Source organism: Quercus lobata, chromosome 2, assembly GCF_001633185.2.
Source record: "Quercus lobata isolate SW786 chromosome 2, ValleyOak3.0 Primary Assembly, whole genome shotgun sequence".
Classification (NCBI taxonomy): Eukaryota; Viridiplantae; Streptophyta; class Magnoliopsida; order Fagales; family Fagaceae; genus Quercus; species Quercus lobata.
This window is the reverse complement of record NC_044905.1, coordinates 100,697,705-100,724,236: the sequence shown is the minus strand read 5'-3', so window position 1 is coordinate 100,724,236 and position 26,532 is coordinate 100,697,705. Positions and strand designations below refer to the sequence as shown.

The window sequence follows — 26,532 nt, the reverse complement described above, 5'->3', positions numbered from 1 at the left end:
TTGGTTTTGAGGCTCAAGCCACTTTTTTGGTGCAAAAAAGAAATTCAAAATTGGAACTCAATGTCATCCGCAGAGGTAATTCCGAAAACATAGTCAGAGCAATAAATTTGTGAACTCAGATAAGTTGGCAGATCTTTTACTGTCCAGGGGGGCTGAGCCCATCTCTAACATCCTTGAATGGGTCGATAGAGAAGATACGCTCAAAACTTAGGTTTTTGTTATTATTGACTCAATTGAAAAACAGAAAATAAGAGTGATTAAAAGGGCCTTGAAAAATTCTTTAGGCACAAATTGCCAAAACTAAACAGTTTGGAGTGTAGCCAAACAAAAATCATCCTCAGGTTCTACTATAATGGGGCAATCTTCAGGATTTTAGGGGGTTCAATGTTTTAAGAGTAATTAGTAAACATGAGGTTTTTACAAGTGAGAACTATCAACTGTGCGTGTGTGTACAACTTGAATCAGGATTTTAGGGGGGTTCAATGTATGATTTGAATCAAATAAAATAGAAAATAAGTAGAAAACAATCTCAACAACATCAAAGATCATTGTCCATAAATTTAGCCAATTAAAAGTCAAAACCAAATTCTTTCCACAGTATCACAAAATCCAATATGCATATGCATATAAAAAAGACAAGTTCAAAAATCCGAACAGGGACAAAACCGCATAAAACTCTGGAAAAACTAAATGCAAAAACGATGTTGAGATCTTTTCTAGTAAGCAGATCAAGCCTTAACCCGCCCATAGAACTTAGCCTTCTCCCCAACTGTCTGGAAGCGACCATGCCCAAATTTGGAGGATGTATCAATGAACTTGAGCTTGATATCCTCCAAGGCAACCCTAGATGTTTGCTTCAAGAGTGACTGCCTCAGGGTGACCACGCGCTTCTTGGGACCAACACAGCAACCCTTAATAAGCAGATAGTCCTCCTTCACAATACCGTAGTGAGGGAACCCTCCCATTGGAGTAATATCCTTTTCAGTTCTGTTCATTAAAAAAATCCATTAGTAGACATCATCACCAGGAACATTGATTGCAGTTTTACAAAGAAAAATAAATAACAAACCTAGTTTGGATTTTAAAGTTACCAAAAGAGATGAGAAGATATGGAAGTGACTAACCTGTCAAACTCAGTCATTGCTGAATGAGACTCTTGGCCACTCTTTCCCAGCTTGTAAATTTTCTTGTTCATCTCTGTTCTGTGATGGTAACCATTCTGCCCAGCCCTAGCAACTGTAAAAGACACCCTAGCAGGATGCCAGGCACCAATACAGGCAACCTTGCGAAGACCACGATGGGTCTTACGTGGGAGACGAGTAACACCCCATCGGGTCACAACACCCTCATAACCCTTACCCTTAGTCACACCAATGATGTCAATCATCTCATCTTTCTGGAAAACAGCATCAATAGGAACCTGCTTCTCAAAGAAACCATAAGCAAAGTCCACCTTCTGGGCAATAGTCCCACCATTCACCTGAATCTCCATCAAATGGGCTTTCTTCTGCTTCAATCCCTTCATTTTCCTTATCTACAAAATCGAAACATGGAAGGCAATGCGAACATTATATACAGACTTAGTTAACTTGCATTACTGAAAAATATTGCAGACAGACAGAACACAAGGATAGGGTGAGTGGCAGACAGACACATGCAAAGTAATTAGACCAAAGAATATTTATAACATCACATCAGATAAAAATAGGCAAAATATAATACCTGGGTATGGGCCAAAACACGAATCACAGTGCAGTACTTCTTCATTTTCTCCAACTGTGACTGAATGTCCTTTTTCCCCTCCTCACTGTCATACTTGTGGCTATACTTGGTAAAAGCTTTCTTCTTAGACTTGCACCAGTTCTTATAGAATCTCCTCTTCAACTCCTCACTAAGATGCTGGGCCCAGACAGTGTTCAGAGAACGGAGACCACGTGGGGTCTTCACATAACCAACAACACCAACAATAACCAGGGGTGGTGTTTCAATAATAGTCACTGCCTCACATGTTTCCTTCTTGTGGAGCTCTACAATGAGAAAAAGACATTCATCAATAAGAGCTAATGCAATACAAAGTATTGACAAAAATAAGAACATTGCAGCAATCTTCTTGAACTTTGTTATGGCAAATCCACTTGGATATTTTGATATACAGTTAAAACATTATCCAGATAAAATCATTGGGATAATGCTAAGTAACAATCCTAATCAAGAAGAAACCTAGCTTCAACAAGGAAACTCACTTGACCCTGGCTTTTCCACTTCTCTAACAATATGAGTCATCCCAGCTTTGTACCCCAGGAAAGCAGTCAATCTGGGGGGCTTTGTTGGATCATCCTTGGGAAATGCCTTCACTGCATAACAACAAAAGGAAATTCAAATATCAGAAACAAAAGACCAGTTTCTCAACCACTGAGAATATAATGAATTCAAATAAACCATGCACTGAACTAATAACAAAAAGATCAAAGTTAAAAATGCAGAGGAAACTGGTTTTGCGCTACTAAACACTAGGCTTTAAAATCAAACATCTAATTAGGTAACAGAAATCAACATTGCATCAGAAAATAGTGGAAATGCATCAACAAATACAAGATGCAGGTAACACCAACACATTCTATGTCAGTTAACCCAAAAGCCTACCCCAATAACTTTTTTGACATATATAAATATAGTTATGTTCACAAAACACATTCTATGTTTAAATTTAATTCAAGTTGACATAAATGGTCCAACAAAAAGAATAATATGGGTCTAACAAATTTTACAAATCTTGAATGGAACAATACAATCAATAAAGCATAAACATAACAGTTCATATTCCAATCCAGGTAGATCCAAAAACTGGAATACTGCATCACATTAAGGCACGTTATATTTTAAAGAACTCAAACCTTTTCCTCTGTGACGGGCAGCTCTTTTCCTAGGAAGAAATCCAAGGGAACCGTGTCTTGGGTGTTCAAATTTCCGATGAGACATGGTTTCCTTCAGGTAACACTATCTGCAAAACTCACTAACTCAATCATAAATTTTCACAACAAAATTAAATGTATAAACAACAGCTCAGAATCATGTGAATATACATGCATTTTGATTAATCTAGTTAGAATAAAAACACACTAATAAAACAACAAAAGAGAGGAAATGCAGCAATCTATCATAGTTTCTTCTATATCACGTTAGAATTAACAGACAGGCTTGCTTCTAAGCTCTATCGCAACTCTCCATGCTCTATCAAATACAAGAATGGATGGAAAATCTAATAATTGTTAAAGTTTTGCAAGCTGAATAAACAAGTAACAAAAAACTTAATTCTGTAAACAATACAAAATCTATACACAATTCATAGCCTCAGAATTTACAAATTTTCGAAATGACAAAATCAAAATAAAGAAATTCAATAAAAAAAAATTCATATGCATTTTGTTCAAAGAGAAATTCCAAAATTCAAAATTTCGAACAAAAAAAGATTTAGAAATTAGTATTCAAATCATGTATAGTTTTCTTTTCTAATATGGAAAAAAACATGAGCCTTAGACCTGCAAACACATGATATTACCACAATCTCCACCAAATGAGAAGGAATGATCCCAGACCAAAGGCCTATGGCATTAATTATGCCAATTCTCGGGCTCATTGGTATTTCTTTACAAAAACCCATTTGAGGGTTTCGGCAAAAAAGAGCCCCTTCGAGACTCCAGCCTTGATTATTCACCATAATTTTTAAGGGTTTGTCATTCCAATCATCAAAGGGAGATGGGCAATATCAAAATGCTCACAACGCCAAGGGCACAAAATAGCATACTCAAAAATACCTTTAAATGATGAAAATCCAGATCCAGGCTTTACATAAAACACATATTTTACAGAAAAATAAAAATCTTCACAAACATATACATATTAACATATACTTCAACTTTGAAATACAATTATGCATTCTTACAAACAAATATACATATGAATTGAAATTCATACACTTGCATACATATCGAAATACATACACACATTCAAATATTCAATACACAAACAAGTTCATTTCAACGAGAGACAATACATTAACTAAAGCATCAAAATTTCATAACCTAAATCCAAAGCTTTCTATAAGCTCTAAAACATTTTGCATACAAATACATAAAAAAATTAACATCTTTTTCCTGATAAATACAGATCCAGTAATATCAACCTAAGAGAAATATCCAACACATAATTCAAAAAAATAAAAGCTAAAAGCAAAACGTATTTTCATTTTCTCGAGATCCAAACAGCTTACTGAGAAAACTACCTCAAAGATCTCACAAGCAAAAGCATAAAACCACTTCTTTACATAAAACTCATAAATTTTCCAGAATGGGCTCAAAAGAAACGAAACTTCACATATTTTCTAGGAATCCCAACATATATTACATTGAATTATACAGAATCAGAACCAAAGTAACGATGTTACCTCAAGATCGAAGAGAAAGAGAGGGGAAAATGAATGAGAGAGAGAGAGCCGCGAAGTTGTTTCTCTCGCTCTGACAGTGCTAAGTGAGAAGCTAGGGTTTAGAGCTACGGTTTTATATAGTGCTTTCGATACGGATTTAACGGCCACGATTGGTTTCTCAGGGTTTATATTGTCCGTTGGATGTGATTCTAGGGTTTTGAATGACTGTGGGCTGGGCTGAGTTAAATTCTGGACCAGACCTACCTTACCTGCAGGCCTAAATCAATCTGATTGTTTATTAATTGGATCATTTGTACTAGTGGCCCAATCAAATGTTAAAAAACGAGCTGGATCGATTGTTAAAAAATAAATAAATTGATCCAAAAAGTAAGATTAAAAGTTAATTGTAACTTTCAACCTTTAACAATTGATTTACTATTGATACGTATGTATTGCACCAAATTTAAATCCTAGCGTCATTTATTTCCTTCAGGTTTTAGAAAAGCAAAAAGATTAAAAAGCTGTTTCATTTATGCGTTTTACAGATGTATGCCCTAAGAGTATACATTATTAAACGATTTTAAGAAGCTTTTTCACCTAAAAAAAAATTAAGAAGCTTTTTATGTAAAAGTAAAACTGAAAAAGTAATTAATTGTTTTAATTGCTTTTTCAATTTTCCATAAAAATTTTCTAAAATGGATAATTAGCCTTTCATTTAATTGAATATTAAATGGTTTGGTAAACAAATACTTTCAAGATGAACATACTTTTTATCTCTTGGTAGTGATAACTTGCGATCGAATTTTATGGAGTCGAAACAAACTAAATTTCGAAAACATTTCCTCATCGCTTGCTATGGATATTGTAGGAGTGAGGGCCCAAGATCGTATATTGGGCCTTGAGCTTTGTTCGAGGACATTGATAGGTCCGAGGAGGAGCAAAGTATGTACTCCAGCAATTAGAGTGATCCTCCAAGAAGCTCTAATGATAGGGACATGCCTCATGAACATATGAGAATGAAGAAAACCTAAAAATATCTAAGGGAAAACTGTCACCACCGCATTAAATGCACTGCAGCTACTTTTTTGGCCGCATTAATGTAGAGAAGACCTCTGAGCAGTGCTACCTTGGCCATCACAACTTACAGAAAACTAAAGAGGGTGTCTGATGGGACAGGTACTCAAGTAAGGGTTCAGATGATCAACAGTTGTAATACTCCAATTTTGTTTTTATGATTATCACCGTATCTTACCATTTTTAATATAGAGTTGATGTGCTATATGTGTGTGCACAATAAGATGGGAGTAGACAATTTTGTGGTGCTACAAATAGGAGAGAAAAATCAAAATTTTAGTGCATACAATTTAGTGCGGCAATTAAACAAATAAATAAATAAAAGATGAAGATGTTTTATAGGCTTCGTGGAGACTAAAGAGATAAGCTCAAGTGGATTTAAACTCCAGCCCACTACCCCACCAAGCCCACATCTCTGATGTGTTAAAATATAAGGTGGAGGAAAAGATAAGTTAGGATTTCATCACTAAGGAGGCTAAGAGGTGTTTTTCCTTGGAGTTTAGAGCACATACAATTGAAGAGGCAAAATTGTTTAGGAGCATAAGATTTGGGCTACGAAATCAAGGTGAGAACTCCCTCTTAATACTACTATACTGTTATAAACCTTGAGATATATTTATGGTTTTGGCAGAAAGATGTTTGTATATTAGGTAGCTTTATCGTGTTTCTTGGGTTATATATATTGTAGGAACCAAGTATAAGACTTATGAGCCTTAGATCACTTGGACTCACAATTTATTTGTAGTGGGCTTGAGGATTTCCTACTATGGGTCGTTCTCGGCAGAGAGACTCAAAGCAACGCCCAGTTGATATTCACTCACTTGACTGTTTTCTCTCAAATTTTCTGAACCCTTTCTTCTCCCAGCTTTCTTCTATTTATAGCCAAGGTTAGTGGGGAGATTATGATTACAGCCACCGTTAGTGCTACTGAAGGTCCAATATTATTTGATTAAAGTGGATGTTTAGGTGAGAGGGCGGTGCTGCATTTATGATCTTGGAACTTGGTTTCATCTGGACCGATTATGTTCGGCAACCCAGTTTCTTGTGCATACCACATTTTCCCGGGAACGGCTCATATACTTAACCGGGAACGTTTGACCGATTACCTCTTGGAACTCAATGCCCTACGCTGGTCTGCGCATTAAGGAAGCCTCAAGAAGGGCTCAGGATAACTGGACCTTTCTACTGGGCCTGCGCCCAAGGCCGGTATGGGACTAGGCCCAGGGCCTGGGATCTCGGCGCCGTACAATTGGTACTGGGCCTGTATGGGCCTGGGATCTCGGTGCCGTACATATATATATATATATATATATATATATTAGAGGATGGCTTACATTAGGATGACTTTAAGGTGGTTTCGTTGGAATATATATATATATATATATATATAAAATCTTAGTTTTGGGCCATCGTGTGTATCCAAGAACATAGTAATGGATCAAATATTATTCATGAATATGGCCTTCACGTTTTCATCAGAGTTATTTAATTAAATCCTAAGTTGCCCACTGTGTCTCTAGAACAAGCCATGGAATATCACTACTAGAGGTTGACAAAGTTGCTTTATTAGCATTAATTTATTAATTATTATTTGTATTTTTTCTTTTGAAAAAAATTTAATAATAGGATTTTATAATCAAGAGTTTTGTAAGTCAATTGATACATCTTAATATTTTCAAGGCCTAACTAATGTGTGGATGGAGCGATCAATATGTGGCATAGGAGTTGTTTCTATGGCTATGAGAGTGGAGTCATTTGAGAGGCTCTCAAGTGAGAGGGAGAAATTGGATAAATGTTATTGGGTTTTTGTGATTTTTTTTTTCAAGGATTTGTAATTGATTTGTTGTTATTGTCTTTGCTTAGACCGGATTTATGATTTGTCCAAAGATTTTTCTCGTTATTCGGATATGGGCATTTTTTAATATATTTTTCTTGTTATCTATTTGTTGGATTTCTTAGGTCAATTTGTAAATTTTTTGGGGAGGGGGGGGGGGAGTGTATAAATTTAAGAGACAGAATTTAAATTCTTTTTGTTAATATACATGCTAGTATATATTTTTTTTCAAAGGTTGTGTGTGCTAATCCAAATCCACTTGCTCGTCTTTAGTTAAGAGGGCAAAGATGCAACTATTCATTGACCTTTAGTTAATTAGCTGCATTATTTCATAGAGAAAATCTATTCACACAATTTGTCTTACAAATTCTATGACAATTATAGAGTGGTTAATTGTGAGTTATAGAGAAAAAATTGTGGTCATTGAAGAACTCTATTCCATACATAAATAACTGAAATCTATTTGAAAAAGAAAATTCAATAAAGTCATCATTACTTTTTACATACAATACATTAATGCTAGGCTTCTAGCTTGTCCAACGTACATCAAAACAAGAAAGAAAAACGGTAGTAGCACACTACGTTACACACACAAGAAGGAAAAAATGTTCAAAAAAGCATAGAGTAAAAATGTATGTACATATATATATATATATATATATTTATATTCTTGGAAGACATCTATCCAGCTAATTAAATCAATCCCCTCACCAGTTTTCTCATTCCAAAGGTTTTCATTAACCAATCTTGATTCCTTGCACTATCAGTGTGCCCAATAGTCACTCCAACAACTAGTCCAAATCCATACCCAATCAAAACAATTTTCCAACCAAACTGAAATGGAGACCTCAAATCTTGACTCTCTTCAGGAGCTGAAGGTGAAGGTAGTGAAACCTCAAAATTCTTACATTTCTTTCTCAATGGGCTTCCACACAATCCTGGATTTCCTTCAAATGAATTGCTTGGAAAAGTATCAAATTGTTTTCCTTGTGGTATTGGTCTCACGAGATGATTATGAGAAATATTGAAGTATTCCAAGAAAGTAAGTTGCGTTAGCTGTTGTGGGATTTCCCCAAAGAGCTTGTTTTGAGAAAGGTCTAGTGATTCTAAATTTACAAGGTTTCTTAAACTTTGTGAGATGTGGCTAATGAGAAAATTATTGGAAAGATTGAGCAAACGAAGGTCTTTTAAATTTAAATTTCCAATGGATTTTGGAATATCTCCGACAAATCTATTACTTGAGAAATCAAGGGCTGTAAACCATTCTTGGACCTTCTTGTAATCCATGACCACTCATTTGTTTGTCATTATCATTGCATAATCATACTCAAGACCCCATGAGTAATTGTGAAAAATGTTTCGTAAAATGAAGGATGAATTTACTTGAATATATGGTAAGTGGTTTGCATGATCAAATCTGGAAGAATTGGAATATTGAAAGAATTTTAATGGCAAACTTCCAATAAAACTATCGTATGAGAGGTCAAAGATTTGCAAGTTGGGAAACTTATATATTGCTTTATGAGTCATTATTGGGCCATAGAATTTGTCGGACCTCAAAATGAGAATCTTTAAATTTGGAAGGTTTCCTAACCATGAGGGAAAAGTATATCATTAAATTGGTTATTACTGAAATCAAGGGCCTTCAACGTTATACACTGGCCAAAGATCTTGGTAACCAACCTTGAAACTTGTTTTGGCTGAAGTTAATTATTATTAATTTGCTTCCATTTGTCCAAGTTTGTGGGATGCTTCCTTCGAATGCGTTCCTTCGTAAATCCAATATGAGTAGAGAATCACCAAAGTTGTGCAAGCATTGAGGAAGTGAACCACTTAAGTTGTTATTTGACAAATCAAGGACCTGAGGAGAACTCTTGTTACAAATCAACTCTGGAATTTTTTCAGTGAACGAATTTTTTGATACAAGATATTCCAATGTGGAAAAGGATGGAATTGGAAGTGATCCTTGGAGTTTGTTAAAGGTGAGGTCTAAAATGATTAGACGGGTCCAAGGAAGAAGAATTGGATGTTGACCGAGGCTTGTAAGAAAGTTTTCAGAAATGTCGATAACCTCTAAATTTTCTTTACTCATGTTCCAAAACCATTCCGGTACTTGACCATGAATGTTGTTGGTGCCTAGGTCTAGCCATACTAGTTCATCTTGGTTTGCTAGGAAGTCGGGAAACTTGCTCAAGTCGCACAAATAGAATCCTAAAGTTTGGAACTTTTGAAGAGTTGTATTGGCACTAGTTTCACTTATAATTAATGATACTCCACAATCAGATAGATGCAAGGAAGTTAGTTTTTTGAGCTTACCAAACTCGTCAAACTCCACTTTGCCAGTAAAGTTGTTCAAGGAAAGATCAAGAAATTCAAGATTCTTAAGGTTAAAGATTGAGCTTGGAATCTGGTCTGCAAGGCGGTTGCCTGCAAGGTGCAAGACAGATAATTTTGTGAGGTTCATAAGTCTAAAAGGGATTTGGCCACTGATGAAATTTTGATATAGAAAAAGGGCAGTCAGCTGGGTTAGGTTTGCAAGTTCAAAAGGGATTCGACCAGTTAGTTCATTTTGGGCTAGGTTTAGAGAAGAAAGTTGGATGAGTTTTCCAAAGGAAGATGGAATGTTGCCCTTGAAAGTGTTATACGAAAGATCCAGAATATTTAGATGGCGGTTACCAAGTGAAGATGGAATGTGGACCTGAAAGTGTTAACTGAAAGATCAGAATATTTAGATGCGTGAGGTTACCAAGTGAAGATGGAATGTGGCCCTAGAAAGTGTTTAAGTGAAAGATGTAGAAAATTTAGATGCGTGAGGTTACCAAGTGAAGTTGGAAGGAACCTAGAGAAGTTGCACCTCCTCATATCAATTTTAGTCAAAGAGCCAAGATTTCCCATTAAGGTAGGTAGCTTACCTGAGAAACTTGTGTGTACAAGGATCATGATTTCCTCAAGGGGACTACTCCGTTGAAAGCCAGGCAGATAACCTGTGACACCTTCATTGAATTGCACATCAAGAACTCGTAAATTTGGAAGCTTAAAGATGCCTACTGGAAATTCCCCATGTAATTTGCAGTCATGGAGACAAATTTGCCAAGATATTGGGCACAATGGAGATTATGCTCACCCAACTCAAATCAGGCTTTTCTAGGCGGGTTAAATTTTCAACTAGATGTCCTAGACTTGGCTTCTTGATTTCCAAATGGTTGAAAGACAGATCAAGGGATGACATTTGGGACAATTGTGAAAATTCTAATGGGATTTGACTAGAAAACACAGAATTGGAGAGATTGAGATATGTTAGTTTGGATAGATAGGAAACTGTGGATGGAATTTGAGAGTCCTTAAAATGATTGTCAGCAAGATTAAGCCTTTGGAGATGAACAAGGTTGAAAAGACTGCTGCTACAGTTAATAGAACCGTGGAGATAGATGCAATAGAGGTCTAGACCAATGACATGGCCATTGAACTCATCACACTCTACCCCATCCCATGAGAAGCAGTCACTGTTGCTTCCTTCTGATGTCCAGGAAGCAACCTTGGGATAAGCTGATGGATCAATGGAAATAGACTTCTTGTTGTTGATAACAAAGCTTTCCTTAAATTTCAACAAGTAAGACCTTTCGTGACCATGGCAAAGAGGCTGCAGATAGGAAAACGAGTGAGTGGCTACGAGATGAAACGTTGAGAGGAAAGAAAGCAAGTACACAAATTTCAAACGATACAAAGAGGATGCCATAGCTTTCGTCTAAATTAATCATGTTTTTTCGCTCTTATATAACCAAGGAATGCAAAAAATTACCGAACCCATTAATCGTAAAAAAAAAGAAAGTACCAAACTCATTATCTCAATAAAAAAAATTTAGAGAAACTTTAATTCATTCCGATTGGTTGCCTTCCCACTTCTTTAAATTAGTGGGCGTAATATTTTTTGATTTTTTATTAATAGAAATCATGGTCATACTAATTGCATTGTCAATTTCTGTGTTCTAGGGTAAGTTTCCACCACTTCTTCTTGTCCCCGGTTTAATACTTTAAAGTTTATAGTTCAAATGTCACTTATAGGTCCAATTAACTCAACTAGTAAAATTTTTTGTTCAATTGATATCTTGGTTTAATGGTAAAGTTAAAAAAAAAAAAAAAATCGCTTATTAAAGAAATAAGTTAGTACATTTCTTTTTGACATGTTTTTTATTTTTTATCTTTTGGATTCATAAGTATGATTACTGGGAATCAATTCAACGTTTCAACATTCAAACTACGGATGTCAAAATTTCAAGGTAAGATTTTATTTTACAATTTTTTACTTTAATTGTTTTTCTCAGATAATTTTCTGTTTGGTTCCCTAGAAAAAAAAAAATGTAATAAATAGAAGCAGGCAGGGATTGGTATGGTAGCCACTCTTGGCTTGTGGGCCTGTGGCTCCTATCTTAAGCCCTTAAAATTTAAAAGTATTTCCGAAACTATATTGGGAGTGTAATTAAATTTCTCTGAATATGAGTTTGAAATTTGAAGTAACAAAATGAAACTTGGAGTTCTCCTGCCATTGTTTTCTTCGATTTTGTTTTCTGTTATCTGTGTAATGATAACAACAGACTTTGAAAGATTATCCTGATACAGATTAATCTTTATAGTATTAGTTGCAACTTACATCTGCCTAGGAAGAATATCAACCGGTTAGTTGACAGTCTTCAATTCTGTTGTTTGATCGATCCAATATTATTGTTCTTAATCATTAATGCATTACGTAAAAAAACCAAATGTGACCCATGCGAATTTACACCTTGGCCCCCCTGAATATTTCAGAATTTGGCTCAAATTGTTGAAGCAATCCAAGAAAATCCAAGTAATTTAATCGGTACGAAAAATACTTTTTTTTTTTTCAAAAAAAAAAAAAAATTATACATAAAGACCAAAAAAACAAACACAAAAAAAACTATGAGATGGCCCTTTCCCCAGCCCGTGGCCCTCCAAAGGAAAAGTTCAAATTTTCCTTCTAAGACATTCCAAAATCCAAATTACCAATCAATGTCTTAACCTATGAACAGAAAGCTAGGTAGCAGATTTACTGGCTAGCTTTACTGCTTTGTTGCTTTTGTTTTGAGATACTGTGTGCTATACTGCTATAAAATTGTGTTTTAATTAGTGGCTGTTTGTCAATTTTTTTTTCTTAAAAAAAAAAACTTGTGGCTGTCCAATTTCTTTACTTTTTTTTTTTTTTTGGTTAAAAATTTCTTTACATTTTTGTTTATATAACTTTGGTATTGTATCTTTTTTGATGGGGCACGTGTTGTTTTTTGGGTAGAAACGAGTATGTGTTGTTGATTATCTGTTACTGTGCTGTTGCCTATTGCAAAATGATAAGTTTAATATTTCTATACTACTATTTAAGGGGCTTCCTCTATTTGGAATGGACATTTCTTTAATTCAAAAATGCCCATATATTCTAAGTTTAAGTAAAGACAGAACTGAAGGACAATCTGATAAAAATACATCTCTAACACATTGCCTAAAAACTAGGACCTCTCTCCCAAGATCAGCCACTATTTTATCAATAATTAATATAGCCCGAAGTGATATGATGAAGCTAGAACCAAAAAATGAATTTCAAAATATTATTTAAATCATTAGTTTGTGTGTGAGTGTATTCATCTTTTTGGAATTACAACATTTGTCAATCACAACAAAATCTAGGTGTCTGAAGTAAATTATTTCATCCGCAAATGCATAATACTCATCACATCTCTAAGTATTTTTGTGATTGAAAAATGTAGTAATCTCAAATTATAATAAATGCAAATCATTAACTTTTGCCCAAAAAATACAAAAGCCTCTGAACACGCATGTGTGCGCATACTCAGAGGCTAATATTTCTTTAACAAAATATCAGAAAACCAAATATCACAAATAACTAAAAACTAGGATCACTCTCCCAAGATCAGCCATTACTTTATCAGTTATTCAAAAAACACCATTAAAAAAAAAAAAAAAAAAAATCACTACAAAGCGGTTAACCCATCCTCCATATTAAATTCATTTTCGATTTTCACGATTGTGGAAAGGACTTTCAAAGTGTGAAGAGGGGTATTGGCATAATGCTCAAGACATGATGTATGTATTTTTCAATGAATTTAAGTAAAAATTAAATTTTACACAAATATTTACATGTGATGTGTATTCTCTTTGTCATAATTTCTATTTTTCTTGATTAGGGTTGCTTTTGATTTTTTAAAAGCGCATTCACTGTAGAAATAGATACATGATGTCCAAATTCAAAACCCATTCAAAAACATATATGAAGTATCTTAGCTTTGGTTTCGAAAAAAAGTATCTTGGCTTTACCAGTGGCCCGTGTGTAACACCAAACTGCAGTCTTATCGTTGTGGTATTCCAAGTAGGATTAGGATTAGGATTAGATTAGACGAAGGGAGTGACCAGTGGCACTATGGTTGGTGGACCTTGTGGTGGTGCAGTGTGGTTGTATCTTGGAAGTGATACAAAAATATTTTTCTGTTGTGGATGTCAATGGTGACACGGCAGTTTGGGTAGCAACAGCGACATCGAGACTAAAGAAATCTTGAAGCGCTAGCCAGTGAGTACTAGCGAGTGGTTTGAGGGTGCAAGTCTCGACACAGATTCGCATACCATTACTCAGCAAAAACAAAAATATTTGTGTACCATTCAATTTCATATTTTGTAATGCTATATTAGTCTTATATATTTGGTACTTTATTTTTCTTTTTTCCTTTATGTTTGGTTGAGGTTGTTCTTAGTTCTTGCTTTTTAAATACTTATCAATTTTGGTGTTTTTTTTGTTTGTGGGGGGGGGGGGGGGGGGGGTTTAAACTATTACCTTTATAAATACTTATTTCCATTTGGTATAAGTTGTTTTTTATTATGTTTGGTTAAAGTTGTTTTTTTTGGCATGTTGTTCGTGCTGTCTGGTGTGATTGATGAAATCTTGGCGAAATTGTTGTCATTTGAAATTTTGATGACTAGACGAGACATTGGTGCAGTGGATTTCAAAACATTATGAGCAGGGTTAATTTCAGTGGGCAGTTGTAGCATCTCTTTTCACCATGGGATGCATTACAAAGGCTGGAAATGCAATTGAATGGTCTTTGTAGGATTCTTTTGCCCATATCACATAGATGTTACTGATGTAATCTAAACTTGAGAAACTGCATTTTCTTGCTAAAAAATATTAAGGGTAAACTTTCTAAAGTTTTTTTTTAATGATTTATCATTCAAGTTAAATAATACTAGCATCTGAGCATGCGCTCATGTGCATGTTTAGAGACTCTTCTACTTTTTTGAGTAAATATTAATAATTTGCATCCATTATAATTAAGGATTACTACAATTTCCAATCATTAAAAACTTAGAGGTGTGATGAGTCTAATGCGTTTGTGGGTGAAATAATTTTTTCATCATACCTTATGATTAGAAAATATAGTAATTTCAAATTATAATAGATGCAAATTATATATTAATATTTACAAAAAAAAAAAAAAAATAGAAGAGCCATTGAACGTGCTCAGAGGCTAGTACTATATAAAATAGTTTTGTTTATTGTATATTAGTGTATTTATATTTGGTTTAGAGCTTGCTTAATTGTTTGCTTTTATCTCACTGACTTTACACCATTAGCTAAAGTGTCACAATTTATGCATATTTTAAAAGAAAAAAAATTCAAGATTCGGAAATTGTAATTCAACCATTTATCTCAAATGCTGAAATTATAAAATGTTAAACCGCATAAAAAGGTTAAAAAATGTGAATTTAAGCAAATAGATATTATTTCCTTAAAAACATATCCTAAAATTTGACAATATGGACAATTTTGACTGATTGTTTAACTAAGAATATATATATACCCCCTCAAAAAAGAAAAAGAAAAAGAATATATATATTTACTTAAAATTTTTATTATATTTATCTTGGTCTCCAGGAAAAATTCCTGATTCCGCCATTGAAAAGAATACTTGGTTGTGGAAGATGAAGGAGAAGAATCAATAGATGATAGCCATTAACGAGAATTTAACTTAGCTATTACTTATTACAAAGAAAAATTGCTAGAAATTGACTGTAAAGCTTTGATACCATAAATATTTTTAATGAACCATTGAAAAAGAGGCTATATTTCCTAAAGGAAAATGATTGTTTTACACTCCTACATGTACAGTACTTCACACAATGTTCACACAAAATGTCCATATTTTTAAAAAAGGTGGACACTTTACACATTGTGAAAGAGTGTGAAACTGTGAATACTGTTAAATGCAAAGTAATCAAGGTCAGTTCATATTTAGTACTTATTTGATACATTTGTGTGGCATATGTAAAAGTATCTATAATCTTATAAACTACACAACATAAACTTCTAATGAAGCCTTGCTAATCCATATCCACTTGCACATCTTTAGTTAAGTGCATTACACATTCGCGGTGGGCAAAGATCCAACTATTCATTGACCTTTAGTTAGCTGCATTATTCCATAGAAAATCTATTGAACATAATTTGCCTTACAAATTCTATGACAATTTTGGAGTGGTTAATTGTGAGCTATGGAGAAAAAAATTGTGGTCATTGAAAAACTCTATTCCATACATAAATAACTGAAATCTATTTGAAAAAGAAAATTCAATAAAGTCATCATTACTTTTTACATACAATACATTAATGCTAGGCTGCTAGCCAGTCCAACGTACATCAAAACAAGAAAGAAACACGGTAGTAGCACTCTACGTTACACAACAAGGAAAAAAAGTTCAAAAAAGCATAGAGTAAAAATGCGTGTACATATGCATATACTTGGAAGACATCTATCCAGCTAATTAAATCAATCGCCTCACTAGTTTTCTCATTCCGAAAGTTTTTATTAACCAATCATGATTCCTTGCACTCACAACCTGTCCAATAATCACTCCAACAACTAGTCCAAATCCATACCCAATCAACACAATTTTCCAACCAAATTGAAAGGGAGACCCCAAATCTTTACTCTCTTCAGGAGTTGTAGGTGAAGGTAGTGAAACCTCAGAACTCTCACATTTCTTTGTTAATGGGCTTCCGCACAACCTTGGATTTCCTTCAAATGAATTGCTTGGAAAAGTATTAAATTGTTTTCCTTGAGGTATTGGTCCCACAAGATGATTATGAGAAACATTGAAGGATTCCAAGAAAGTAAGTTGTGTTAACTGTTGTGGGATTTCCCCAAAAAGCTTGTTTTGAGAAAGGTCTAGCGATTCCAGATTTACAAGGTTTTTCAAACTTTGTGGGATGTGACCAATGAGAATGTTATTGGAAAGATTGAGCAAACAAAGGCCTTTTAAATTTAAATTTCCGATGGATTCTAGAATATCTCCATCAAATCTATTACTTGAGAAATCAAGAGCTATGAAAAATTCTTGGACCTTCTTGTAATCTGTGACCACTCCTTTGTTTGTCATTATCATTGGATAACTATACTGAAGATTCCATAAGTAATTTTGAAAACTGTTTTGCACAATGAAGGATGAATTAACTTCAATATATGTTAAGTGGCTTGCACTATCAAATCTGGAAGAATTGGAATATTGAAAGAATTTTAATGGCAAACTTCCTGTAAAACTATTGTATGAGAGGTCAAAGATTTGCAAGCTGGGAAACTTATATTTTGCTTTATGAGTACTTATTGGGCCATAGAGTTTGTTGGACCGCAAAATGAGAAGCTTTAAATTTGGAAGGTTTCCTAACCATGAGGGAAAGGTATCATTGAATTGGTTATTACTGAAATCAAGGGCCTTCAGCATTATACACTTGGCCAAAGATCTTGGTAACAACCCTTGAAACTTGTTTTGGCTGAAGTTAATCATCAATAACTTGCTTCCATTTGTCCAAGTTTGTGGAATACTTCCTTCGAATGTGTTCCTCCGTAAATCCAATATGAGTAGAGAATCACCGAAGTTGTGCAAGCATTGAGGAAGTGAACCACTTAAGTTGTTAATGGACAAATCAAGGACTTGAAGAGAACTCATGTTACAAATCAACTCTGAAATTTTTCCAGTGAATGAATTGTTTGATACATGATATTCCAAGGTGGAGAAGGATGGAATTGGAAGTGATCCTTGGAGCCTGTTAGAAGTGATGTCTAAAATGGCTAGACGGGTCCAAGGAAGAGGAACTGGATATTGACCGAGGCTTGTAAGAAAGTTTTCAGAAAGGTCGATAACCTCTAAATTTTCTTTACTCACGTTCCAAAACCATTCCGGTACTTGTCCATGAATGTTGTTGGTCGCGAGGTGTAGCCATTTTAGTTCATCTTGGTTTGCTAGGTAGTTTGGAAACTTGCTCAAGTTGCACGAACCGAGACCTAAATTTTGGAACTTTGTAAGAGTTGTATTGTCACTAGTTTCATTAATAATTAATGACACTCCACAATCAGATAGATGCAAGGAAGTTAGTTTTCTGAGCTTAACAAACTTGTCAAACTCCACAACGCCAGCAAAGTTGTTTGCGGAAAGGTCAAGAGCTTCAAGATTTTCAAGGTTAAAGATTGAGCTTGGAATTTCGCCTGCAAAGTGGTTGCCCGCAAGGCCCAAGGAAGATAATTTTGTGAGGTTCATGAGCCCAAAAGGGATTTGACCTGAAAGATGATTATAATATAGAAAAAGGTGAGTCAGTTGTGTCAAGTTTGCAAGCTTAAAAGGGATTGTACCATTCAGTTCATTTTCGGCAAGGTGCAGAAAAGAAAGTTTGATGAGGTTTCCAAAGGAAGATGGAATGTGGCCCTCGAAAGTGTTAAGTGAAAGATCCAGATAATTTAGATTTGTGAGGTTACCAAGAGAAGATGGAATTAGCCCAGAAAAGTTGCACCTCCTCATATCAATTTCAGTCAAAGAGCCAAGGTTTCCTACTGATGCAGGTAGCTTACCTGAGAAACTTGTGTTTGCGAGGATCATTTCCTCTAGGGGACTCTTCCATTGAAAGTCAGGCAGATAACCGGTGAGACCTTTATTTTTCCGCACATTAAGAACTCGTAAATTTGGAAGTTTAAAGATGCCTACTGGAAATTCCCCATGCAATTTGCAGTCATAGAGACGAAGGGAAGTTAAAGAAGACAAATTTGCCAAGATATTAGGCACAATGGATATTATGCTCACCAAACTCAAATCAAGATTTTCTAGGCAGGTTAAATTTTCAACTAAACGTCCTAGACTTGGATTCTTGATTTCCAAATGGTTGTAAGAAAGATCGAGGGATGACATTTGGGACAATTGTGAGAGTTCTAATGGGATTTGACCAGAAAAAGTAGAATTAGTGAGATTGAGATATGTTAGTTTGGATAGATTGGAAACTGTGGATGGAATTTGAGAGTGGTTAAAATGATTGTCAGCAAGATTAAGCCTTTGGAGATGAACAAGATTGAAAAGGCTGCTGCTAGAGTTAATTGAACCGTAGAGATAGCTGCTATTGAGGTCAAGACCAATGACATGGCCATTGGACTTATCACACTCTACCCCATCCCATGAGCAGCAGTCACTATTGTTTCCTTCTAATGTCCAGGAAGCAACCTTGGGATAAGCTGATGGATCAAAGGAAATAGACTTGTTGTTGATGATGGCAAAGCTTTCCTTAAATTGCAACAAATAAGACCTTTCGTGACCATGGCAAAGAGGTTGCACAAAGGAAAATGAGGGAACGGCAACGAGATGAATAGTTGAGAGGAAAGAAAGCAAGTACACAAATTTTAAACAATACAAAGAGGACGCCATAACTTAAGTCTAAATTAACCATGTATTTTCGCTCCTTATATAAGCAAGGAATGCAAAAGAAGAATTTTATTAGTTCGAATCTTCCCTTCTGTTGGAATGATTGTTAAAGATTTCGTATTCTCCTCAACAAATGTCCCAAACCCATTATCATTAAAAAACTGAGAAACTTTAAACAATCCATTAGCTTTAAAAAACTGATAGCTTTAATTCACTTTTGGAAAAGTTGGCTTCCCTAAGATTTCAAAAGGTCGCTTTTGATTCTTTTGTTCTTATAGGAAGAAAAAGAAAAAAAAAAGAGGGGGAAAAGTTGCCTTCCCACTTCTTTAACTTGGTGGGTGTAACATTTTATGTTTTTTTTTTTTAATTAATAGTAATTGTGGGCATAACACTTACAAGAAAAATTATTATATACTCTAAGATATACTCCGTCCCGGTTTAATACTTTAATCCACGTTTTTCAATGCTATGGCCATGGCCAAGGCCAAGGACTGGTGCGTTAGGTGCACTAGCGGAAATTCTTGGTTTATGAAGTTGACAACATGCATTCGTGAATAACGTTTCCTGCTTAATCAGACTCTCATCAACTATTGTTTAGGCAAGATATCATTTTTGGCCAAGGACTGGTGCGTGAGGAAGCAAGCATTAGCTGAATTTCATGGTTTATGAAGCAAGCACTAGCGGAAATTCTTGGTTTATGATTATGAAGCAAGCACTAGCGGAATTTCTTGGTTGATGAAGTGGACGACATCCATTTGTGAATAACGTTTCTTGCTAAATCAGTATCTTATCAACTACTGTTTGGGCAAAATATTATTTTTGATCCTTTCTTCCTAAATCCAATGGTATCTATTTAGTCAATTTCTTGCCAAATGCTTTGTAATTCAACTGTTATATATGAGTTTCAATTAGCATGACTGGTAAAATTTATTGCCGTTGAATAAAAAATATGTGGTTCTAACTCTATTCCCACACCAATAAGTTGAAATTAAAAAAAAAAAAAAAAAAAAAACTGTCAAACCACGGAATTCAAAGTCCAAGGTAAGTTTTTATTTTACAATTTATTTCTTTAATTATTTTTCTCAAACTATTTTCTGTTTGGTTCCCTAGAAAAAAAAAAGTAATAAATAGTGAACTTGAAGTGTAAATAGAAGCAGGCAGGGCTTGGTATGGTAGCTATTCCTGGCTTGTGGCTCCCAATTAACTAAAGCACTACAAACACTTATAGTTTTTTGATATATATATATATATATATATATATATTTTTTTTTTTGAGAATGTATAATTTTTTGATATTTGAGTAATAATAACAGACAGACTTTGAAGGATTATCCTGATACGAATTAATCTTAGTATTAGTTACAACTTACATCTGACTAGGAAGATTATAAGCAGGTTAATTGACAATCTTCAATTCTGTTGTTTAATGGATCCAATATTATTGTTCTTAATCTTTAATGAATGATGTACATGTAAAAGAAACAAATGTGAGACCCATGCGAAATTTAGATGTTTGGTTAAACAGATTACAGATTAAGATGCACATTTATCTATAAAGAGAAAATTAGGTGCTTTCTCCGTGTAATAAGTTTCTGGCCATTGTACAATCGCCCAGAAAAATTTATTTAGCAAATTAATTGGCACTTTTGAATGTCAATGTTTGATCAAATCCCTCATATTCTTTATTGCTTTTGGATGGTAATAAGGGTCTATATTGTCCGTTGGATCTGATTTTAGGGTTTTGAATGAATGTGTGCTGGGCTCAGTTAAATCCTGGACTGGACCTACCTGCCCTGCAGGCCTAAATCAAACTGATTATTGATTAATTAAATCAACCTATACATTACCAAAAATGTAAAAAAGTTAAAAGTTTAATTTTTATTTAATCTAAGCACTGAAGTTAAAAGTGAATTTTCTAACTTTTCGATCTCAGTCATTGACTTATTACTACACGGGCTAATTGACATATTACTACACGGGCTAATTGACATATTAGAGGTGAATTTTGACAAATTCACTATTGGATTACATATTCTTTTTATAATCTCCATGCTTGCAAAATTTCTAGAAAATTAAAGACCAATAGCCATATCATAAATAAATTGTTTAAGTTGCAAGTTTTTGTAATTTAAAATTATGCATAAAACATAAACTTATAGATCATATAGTAAATAATATTTGATTGACAAAAAAATTTAACATGTGTATTAAGAGAGTAAAGAATTATGCAATTAATGGTTAGATTTTCAAAATATGTTGTAATTTTTATTTTATTGAGTAAGGTTATAGTTTAAAGGTATAACTAATTTTGTAGCTAAACTTTGTCTTTCACATTATTTATTTTTATTTTAATCCGTTTAGTAGTTCTTTAAAGTTAAAAAAACCAGAATAGTCAACAAATACTACTAAGTTTGTTTTCTCCAAAAAAAAAAATTACTACAAAGGGTTCGTTTGGATACCGCTTATTTAGCTGAAAACTAAAAATAATAAAAAATGTTACTGTTCACGCGTTTGGTACTATTCATAAGCCTAAAATCACTGATCATGGACAATGAATAGTGCCAGACGCGCATCCAGGAAAAAAAAAAAACGCAATACCCAAACACCACCTAAGTTTGTGTCTATGGCATTCTCAAAAAAAAAAAAAAAAAAAAAAAGTTTGTGTCTATGTCAAGTGTCACATTTACATGTCCCAACAATGCTAGCTCAAGGTTTATATTTTCCATAAAAAAACCTATAGTTATGGTTGGTTTTAAATTAAATCTCACTCGCTAAGAAGTTTCAAATCGAAATGGTATATTTTCATAAACAATTTAATTTAAACCAAACACCCTTCTGTGGTGATGCCATTAACAACAAATGCTTAAAAGAAAAAGATGACATGTGATTATTTCAACATATGCATTACCTATATTGAAATCTGGATATTGTTGGAGATTGGGAAATGGCTCCTCAATCAGAGTTCAGGAGGATAGATGGATCCCCATTAATCATCCAACAAATAAAATCCTCTTTCCGGCCAATGAGGATATTGGTGATTTGTTGGTTTCAGATCTTATTGATACAGAGTTACATGGGTGGAGAAGTGAGCTTATTTTAGATTTGTTCCAAAGGGAGGATGCTGAAGCTATTTGTAGAATCCCATTTAAGTCGGAGATATGTACCTGATTCCATTGTCTGGCTTCGATCACAACAAAAAAAAGGGCTATTCACTATGAAATCTGCTTACAAGACAGCAAGGAAAATTTTGAGGGGGTAAAGACTGGACTGAAACTTCAAGCGGATGTGCTGGCAAAAAAGTTTGGGCTGGTTTATGGAAGCTTCGTCTTCCAAATAAAATGAAGGTGTTCGGTTGGAGAGCATGCCAGGAAATTCTGCCTACAAGGATGAACCTTACTAAGCGACGAATTATTGATTCCCATTGTGCACTAGAAAATCGGAATCAGTTGTACACATTTTATGGGACTGTGGGGCTGTAGTTCGAAATGACAAAGGAGAAGCAATGGCAGCACATCTGCCACAGGTCCAGCGGTGAAGAGCAGCGATGAGGCCGAATTGCTTGCTTGCAGAAAGGCAATCGAATTTGCAAGGGATGCTGGGATTTTAGAGCTAGTCATCGAGGGGGATAACGTGAATGCCATAACAGCCATCTCAACTAACGTGGCTAACCAGTCCATGCTAGGGAATGTGGTGGAAGACATTCATCAGCTGCTTCACGGGCTGAACTGGGTGAAGATTAGCTGCACTAAGAGAAGCAGGAACTAAGTTGCACACACGCTTGCACACTATGCCCGACATGTTTCAGAGGATATGTATTGGATGGAGGAAGTTCCTACATCAGCAATGGCTGCATTGTATAAGGATTCTATACTACTTTGAATGAATGAATGATCCGTTGTAAAAAAAAAAATATATATATATATATATATATATGCATTTATTATATATGGACTTTATTTTATACCAAACCACGCATCATCTTTTAGTATAAACATTTTAAAATTAATCTAGGTCAGCCAGTTTCTCAAAAAAAAAGAAAGAAAGGGTCAGCCATGGTAGTGTATTGACGTTCCCTAGTGCACTTGTTGATTTGTGCCATTGTTTCAAAACTTGTCTCTTATGAGAATACAGTTTGTGCCTCTTGAACGTTCCAAAGATGGATGCTACTTGCTACACAGGCAATACCGAGCAATATATATATATATATATATATATATCGGATTTATGTATTAATTGTTGAATGTTGAAGAAAGCAATTTATTGGTGGCTAGCTTTCAAACTTCCAACCTTTTTGTTTAAGGATCTCTTATGAAATAATTTATTTACCTAAGATTAAAAAGAAAGAGAAGAGATAAATCAACATAGGGAATTTATGTGATTTGGCAATATGCATATGTTTACAAAAGTGAGCAGCTAATAATTGAATATATAAGAAAATGGGGTTACAAGTTACAACAGGGTTTATATAGTAACACTTTACTCTCTATAGATTTCCAAAATATCCCATAAGCTCACCTAGTAACAAGTAGAAGCCAACTTTGAACATGATCAATTCACAATATAATTTATTAGCTAAAGATAGAACTAGTCTAATGGACATGAAAACACAATAATTGTGTATTTTAGATTGACAACTTCAATTGCATTATCAAAAATAACAAAAAAATAATAATAATTAAAACTGATCAGGTCACAATCAAACGAGCGACCCTATGCTACTTGGATGATTGAGGATACAGTTTGTATTAGAGTAAGCACTAGAAGGATGGCAGCAGCAATGGTCGAAGCAGTTCTCCAAGGAGTGCTAAAATAATCACGCATTAACATTGCCTTCCATCTATGCCAATGGTCCTTGTAGAAGACATTCAAATTTTCACAGAGATGACAGTAATCAGAGTTCAAACCTACCCATATGATATTTGTGTGAAGATTGTTTACAATAGAAGTCATTGCATTGTTGTCACCTTGGTAATTAACCACGATTTCCTTGTCGCAAAGTAAATCCATATCTTTGGTAGTATTGATAAGGGAATGAAGCATGTAATAGTAATGTGTAATATATGCAATACTTTCCCCATAATGATATAGCTCAAATGCTATAACGTTTCGAGTCAAAGCTTCTGCGGTATCGTATATAGGGAACTGTGGGATTTCCAAAACTCCATTTGTGAACTTCAAGTCAAGTAAGCATTTGCTTGGACTCACCTTTAACTTTACTCCTGCCTCATTCAGCTGGGTTGCAGAGTACAAAAGTTTAACCTTCATATTGCCTGCTTCTGGTAGCCTGTCAGATGGAGGTAGCATAAAGGTTCTAAAAAGATCTGTGAAGTGTTTTATTTTCACATTGGAAAGAGGGCTTTTGTTCTGAAAATTCATTTCTCTAAAGAAATGAAAAGTAAGCTCAATTAAATAAGAGCCTGACTTAAAGGGAAATGCAACTTGGAATAATTTCTCAATAACAAAGAATGGAAGTTGATTTTCAAGTAATACCAAGTCACGCCAAACCGTTGAAAGCAGCCATCCTTCAACTAACATAGGATCGTCACTTTCCCAATTTCTTCTCTCAAATTCTCTGATAAAAAGCTCAAGAATGAAGCCTGCATCCACCAAAATCATTTTTACAAAATCATTGCTACTAAGCTGGATAGTCTCTGAATAGCAACGACGAATGCTTTCTTCCATCCACTTTATACTGCTCACTAATGTCTTCAAGTGTATCTCAGGCTTAGCTCGGTGCATGAGACTCTTTAAGTATCTTACCTTATGATTTTTCTTTGGTTTCAATCTTGTGCTATTGTAGTGAAAAGGGCCAATTGAAATTACCTGAGGAGTGTAGGCCTCTTCATTCACTCTGCGAATATGATACGGAACCCTGTATATACAACACTCTGATGATAATGAAGGCTCCAACCTTTCAAACATTGCTATGATTTCATTCACCAACCCTTCATGTTGATTTTCATTTTCACTTGAATGGCCTGCTTCTCCTTGAATTTCCTCAATCTCTAATTGCTTCATTGATCAAGTTTCCTACACATTTTATGATAACAATCACAAGAGACACTAGCATTAGAAACTTGATCTAAGTGATGACTCGCATGATGCACGAGCACACTATAATTTCTCTACAAACTAATTTACGATTTTTTTTTTGGTAATCTATGTCACTATGTGTAATGTTGATTCTATGGTATACGATGAAACTAGTTAGCCGTGGAGCTAAGAATTTATCTTTGGGTGGCCAAATCAATAGAGTGCTCAAAGAAATAATTTGGGAGCCATTAGTTGCAAATACTAAAACTTTTTTTATAGATGCCAAAATTCTCGAAACTCAATAGTATTATCTAATTTTGTCTAGAATATGGGTTCAAATCCCCTCACCCCCATTAGTTGTAACAAAAACACTTTATACATACCTCTTTATATATAAAATTTCAACTTTGAGCTTGAGGGCTACTGCCCCTGTTGCTCCCTTAATGGCTCCACCATTGTCATTGGTATTTAAGGGATTATTTTCAATTATATTTGTACACTAGTCAATAACCCATGCAATGTATTAAAAAATTTAACTTAATATAATTTTTTGTTCAAATATGCAATTTGATCATTATGGTAGTTATTATTTGTTATGTTGCGTTTGTATATGAAACTAAATATTCTACCATTTCAAGAAAATATGATGCGCTAATATTCTAATGAAGGTTTTAAATATCAAATAGAATTTATAACTTCAACTAAAAAAAAACATATGTTGACATTGCCCTGGAAAGTTTAACGTAATATGTTTTTTTTTTCCTCTCTTTTTTTTCTTATTATTAGTTTTAATTGAAATATGAAATTTGATAAATATGGAACTATTCTACTATTTAAAGAAAAATAAGATGTGTCAATATTATGATGGAGAGTTTAAATATTGAATAAAATTTAGATTTGATGGAAAAAATATATATATGAAAATAATGATGTATAAAATTGTGATGTTTTATAAGTTTGTGTGTCACAATATCATGAGGTTAATCAAAAGTCAAATTACTTCAATTTTTTTTATATTTTACCAATTTCTACAGGAAGAAAAAATAGATACTTAAAATGAGGGGTTCAATCATTTAAGCATAATAACTTTTTTATTTTAAAAAAAATATATTTTTTAAGAGATCTTCATGCTTCATTCTCGATCCTACCCAAATAAGGAACTAGTTCACCTATTTGCAGAAGTAAATGTACCAAATCTAGAAATAATGAAAAGAAAATTGTTGAAACCAGATCAAATTTAGGGTCAAAGCTAGAGACTCATTTAAACCAATAACATGTGATTTTAAGTAATAATATAGGAAATTTCTTAGTTTATATTGTAATCGCAATATAAGATTTACATTGTATATTAAATAAATGTGTATAATGATGTACACATTTGCAAAAAGTGTACAATAGCAAATATGCACAATATTGT

The 26,532-nt window shown here is 34.2% G+C and overlaps 5 protein-coding genes across 6 annotated transcripts; all 5 read right to left on the bottom strand.

Moving 5' to 3' along the window:
* Positions 1–526: 526 nt before the first annotated feature.
* On the bottom strand, positions 527–4,547 carry LOC115977561 (60S ribosomal protein L3-like). Of its 2 annotated transcripts, none has more exons than XM_031099477.1 (6): positions 4,445–4,547; positions 2,895–3,001; positions 2,244–2,354; positions 1,723–2,027; positions 1,125–1,534; positions 527–987 (listed from the first exon to the last, which is right to left on the bottom strand). In XM_031099477.1, the coding sequence occupies exons 2-6, from the start codon at positions 2,977–2,979 to the stop codon at positions 729–731; spliced, it is 1,170 nt and encodes a 389-aa protein (XP_030955337.1). In that variant the 5' UTR covers positions 2,980–3,001; positions 4,445–4,547; the 3' UTR covers positions 527–728. The 2 variants fall into 2 exon arrangements, with proteins under 2 accessions (XP_030955337.1, XP_030955338.1); XM_031099478.1 differs by having other exon boundaries at positions 2,895–3,013; positions 4,445–4,485.
* A 3,477-nt stretch (positions 4,548–8,024) lies between these two features.
* LOC115974048 (putative receptor like protein 25) lies at positions 8,025–8,618 on the bottom strand. Its single transcript, XM_031094272.1, has one exon. It carries the CDS (start codon positions 8,616–8,618, stop codon positions 8,025–8,027), a length of 594 nt encoding a protein of 197 aa, XP_030950132.1.
* A 364-nt stretch (positions 8,619–8,982) lies between these two features.
* On the bottom strand, positions 8,983–11,067 carry LOC115974047 (receptor-like protein 6). Its single transcript, XM_031094271.1, has 2 exons — positions 10,456–11,067; positions 8,983–10,029 (listed from the first exon to the last, which is right to left on the bottom strand). Exons 1-2 carry the CDS (start codon positions 11,065–11,067, stop codon positions 8,983–8,985), a joined length of 1,659 nt encoding a protein of 552 aa, XP_030950131.1.
* A 5,099-nt stretch (positions 11,068–16,166) lies between these two features.
* LOC115974046 (receptor-like protein 7) lies at positions 16,167–19,085 on the bottom strand. The gene has a single exon (XM_031094270.1). The coding sequence runs from the start codon at positions 19,083–19,085 to the stop codon at positions 16,167–16,169; it is 2,919 nt and encodes a 972-aa protein (XP_030950130.1).
* Positions 19,086–23,792: 4,707 nt separating this feature from the next.
* Positions 23,793–25,100, bottom strand: LOC115974044 (UPF0481 protein At3g47200-like). Its single transcript, XM_031094269.1, has one exon. It carries the CDS (start codon positions 25,098–25,100, stop codon positions 23,793–23,795), a length of 1,308 nt encoding a protein of 435 aa, XP_030950129.1.
* Between the last annotated feature and the right edge of the window lie 1,432 nt (positions 25,101–26,532).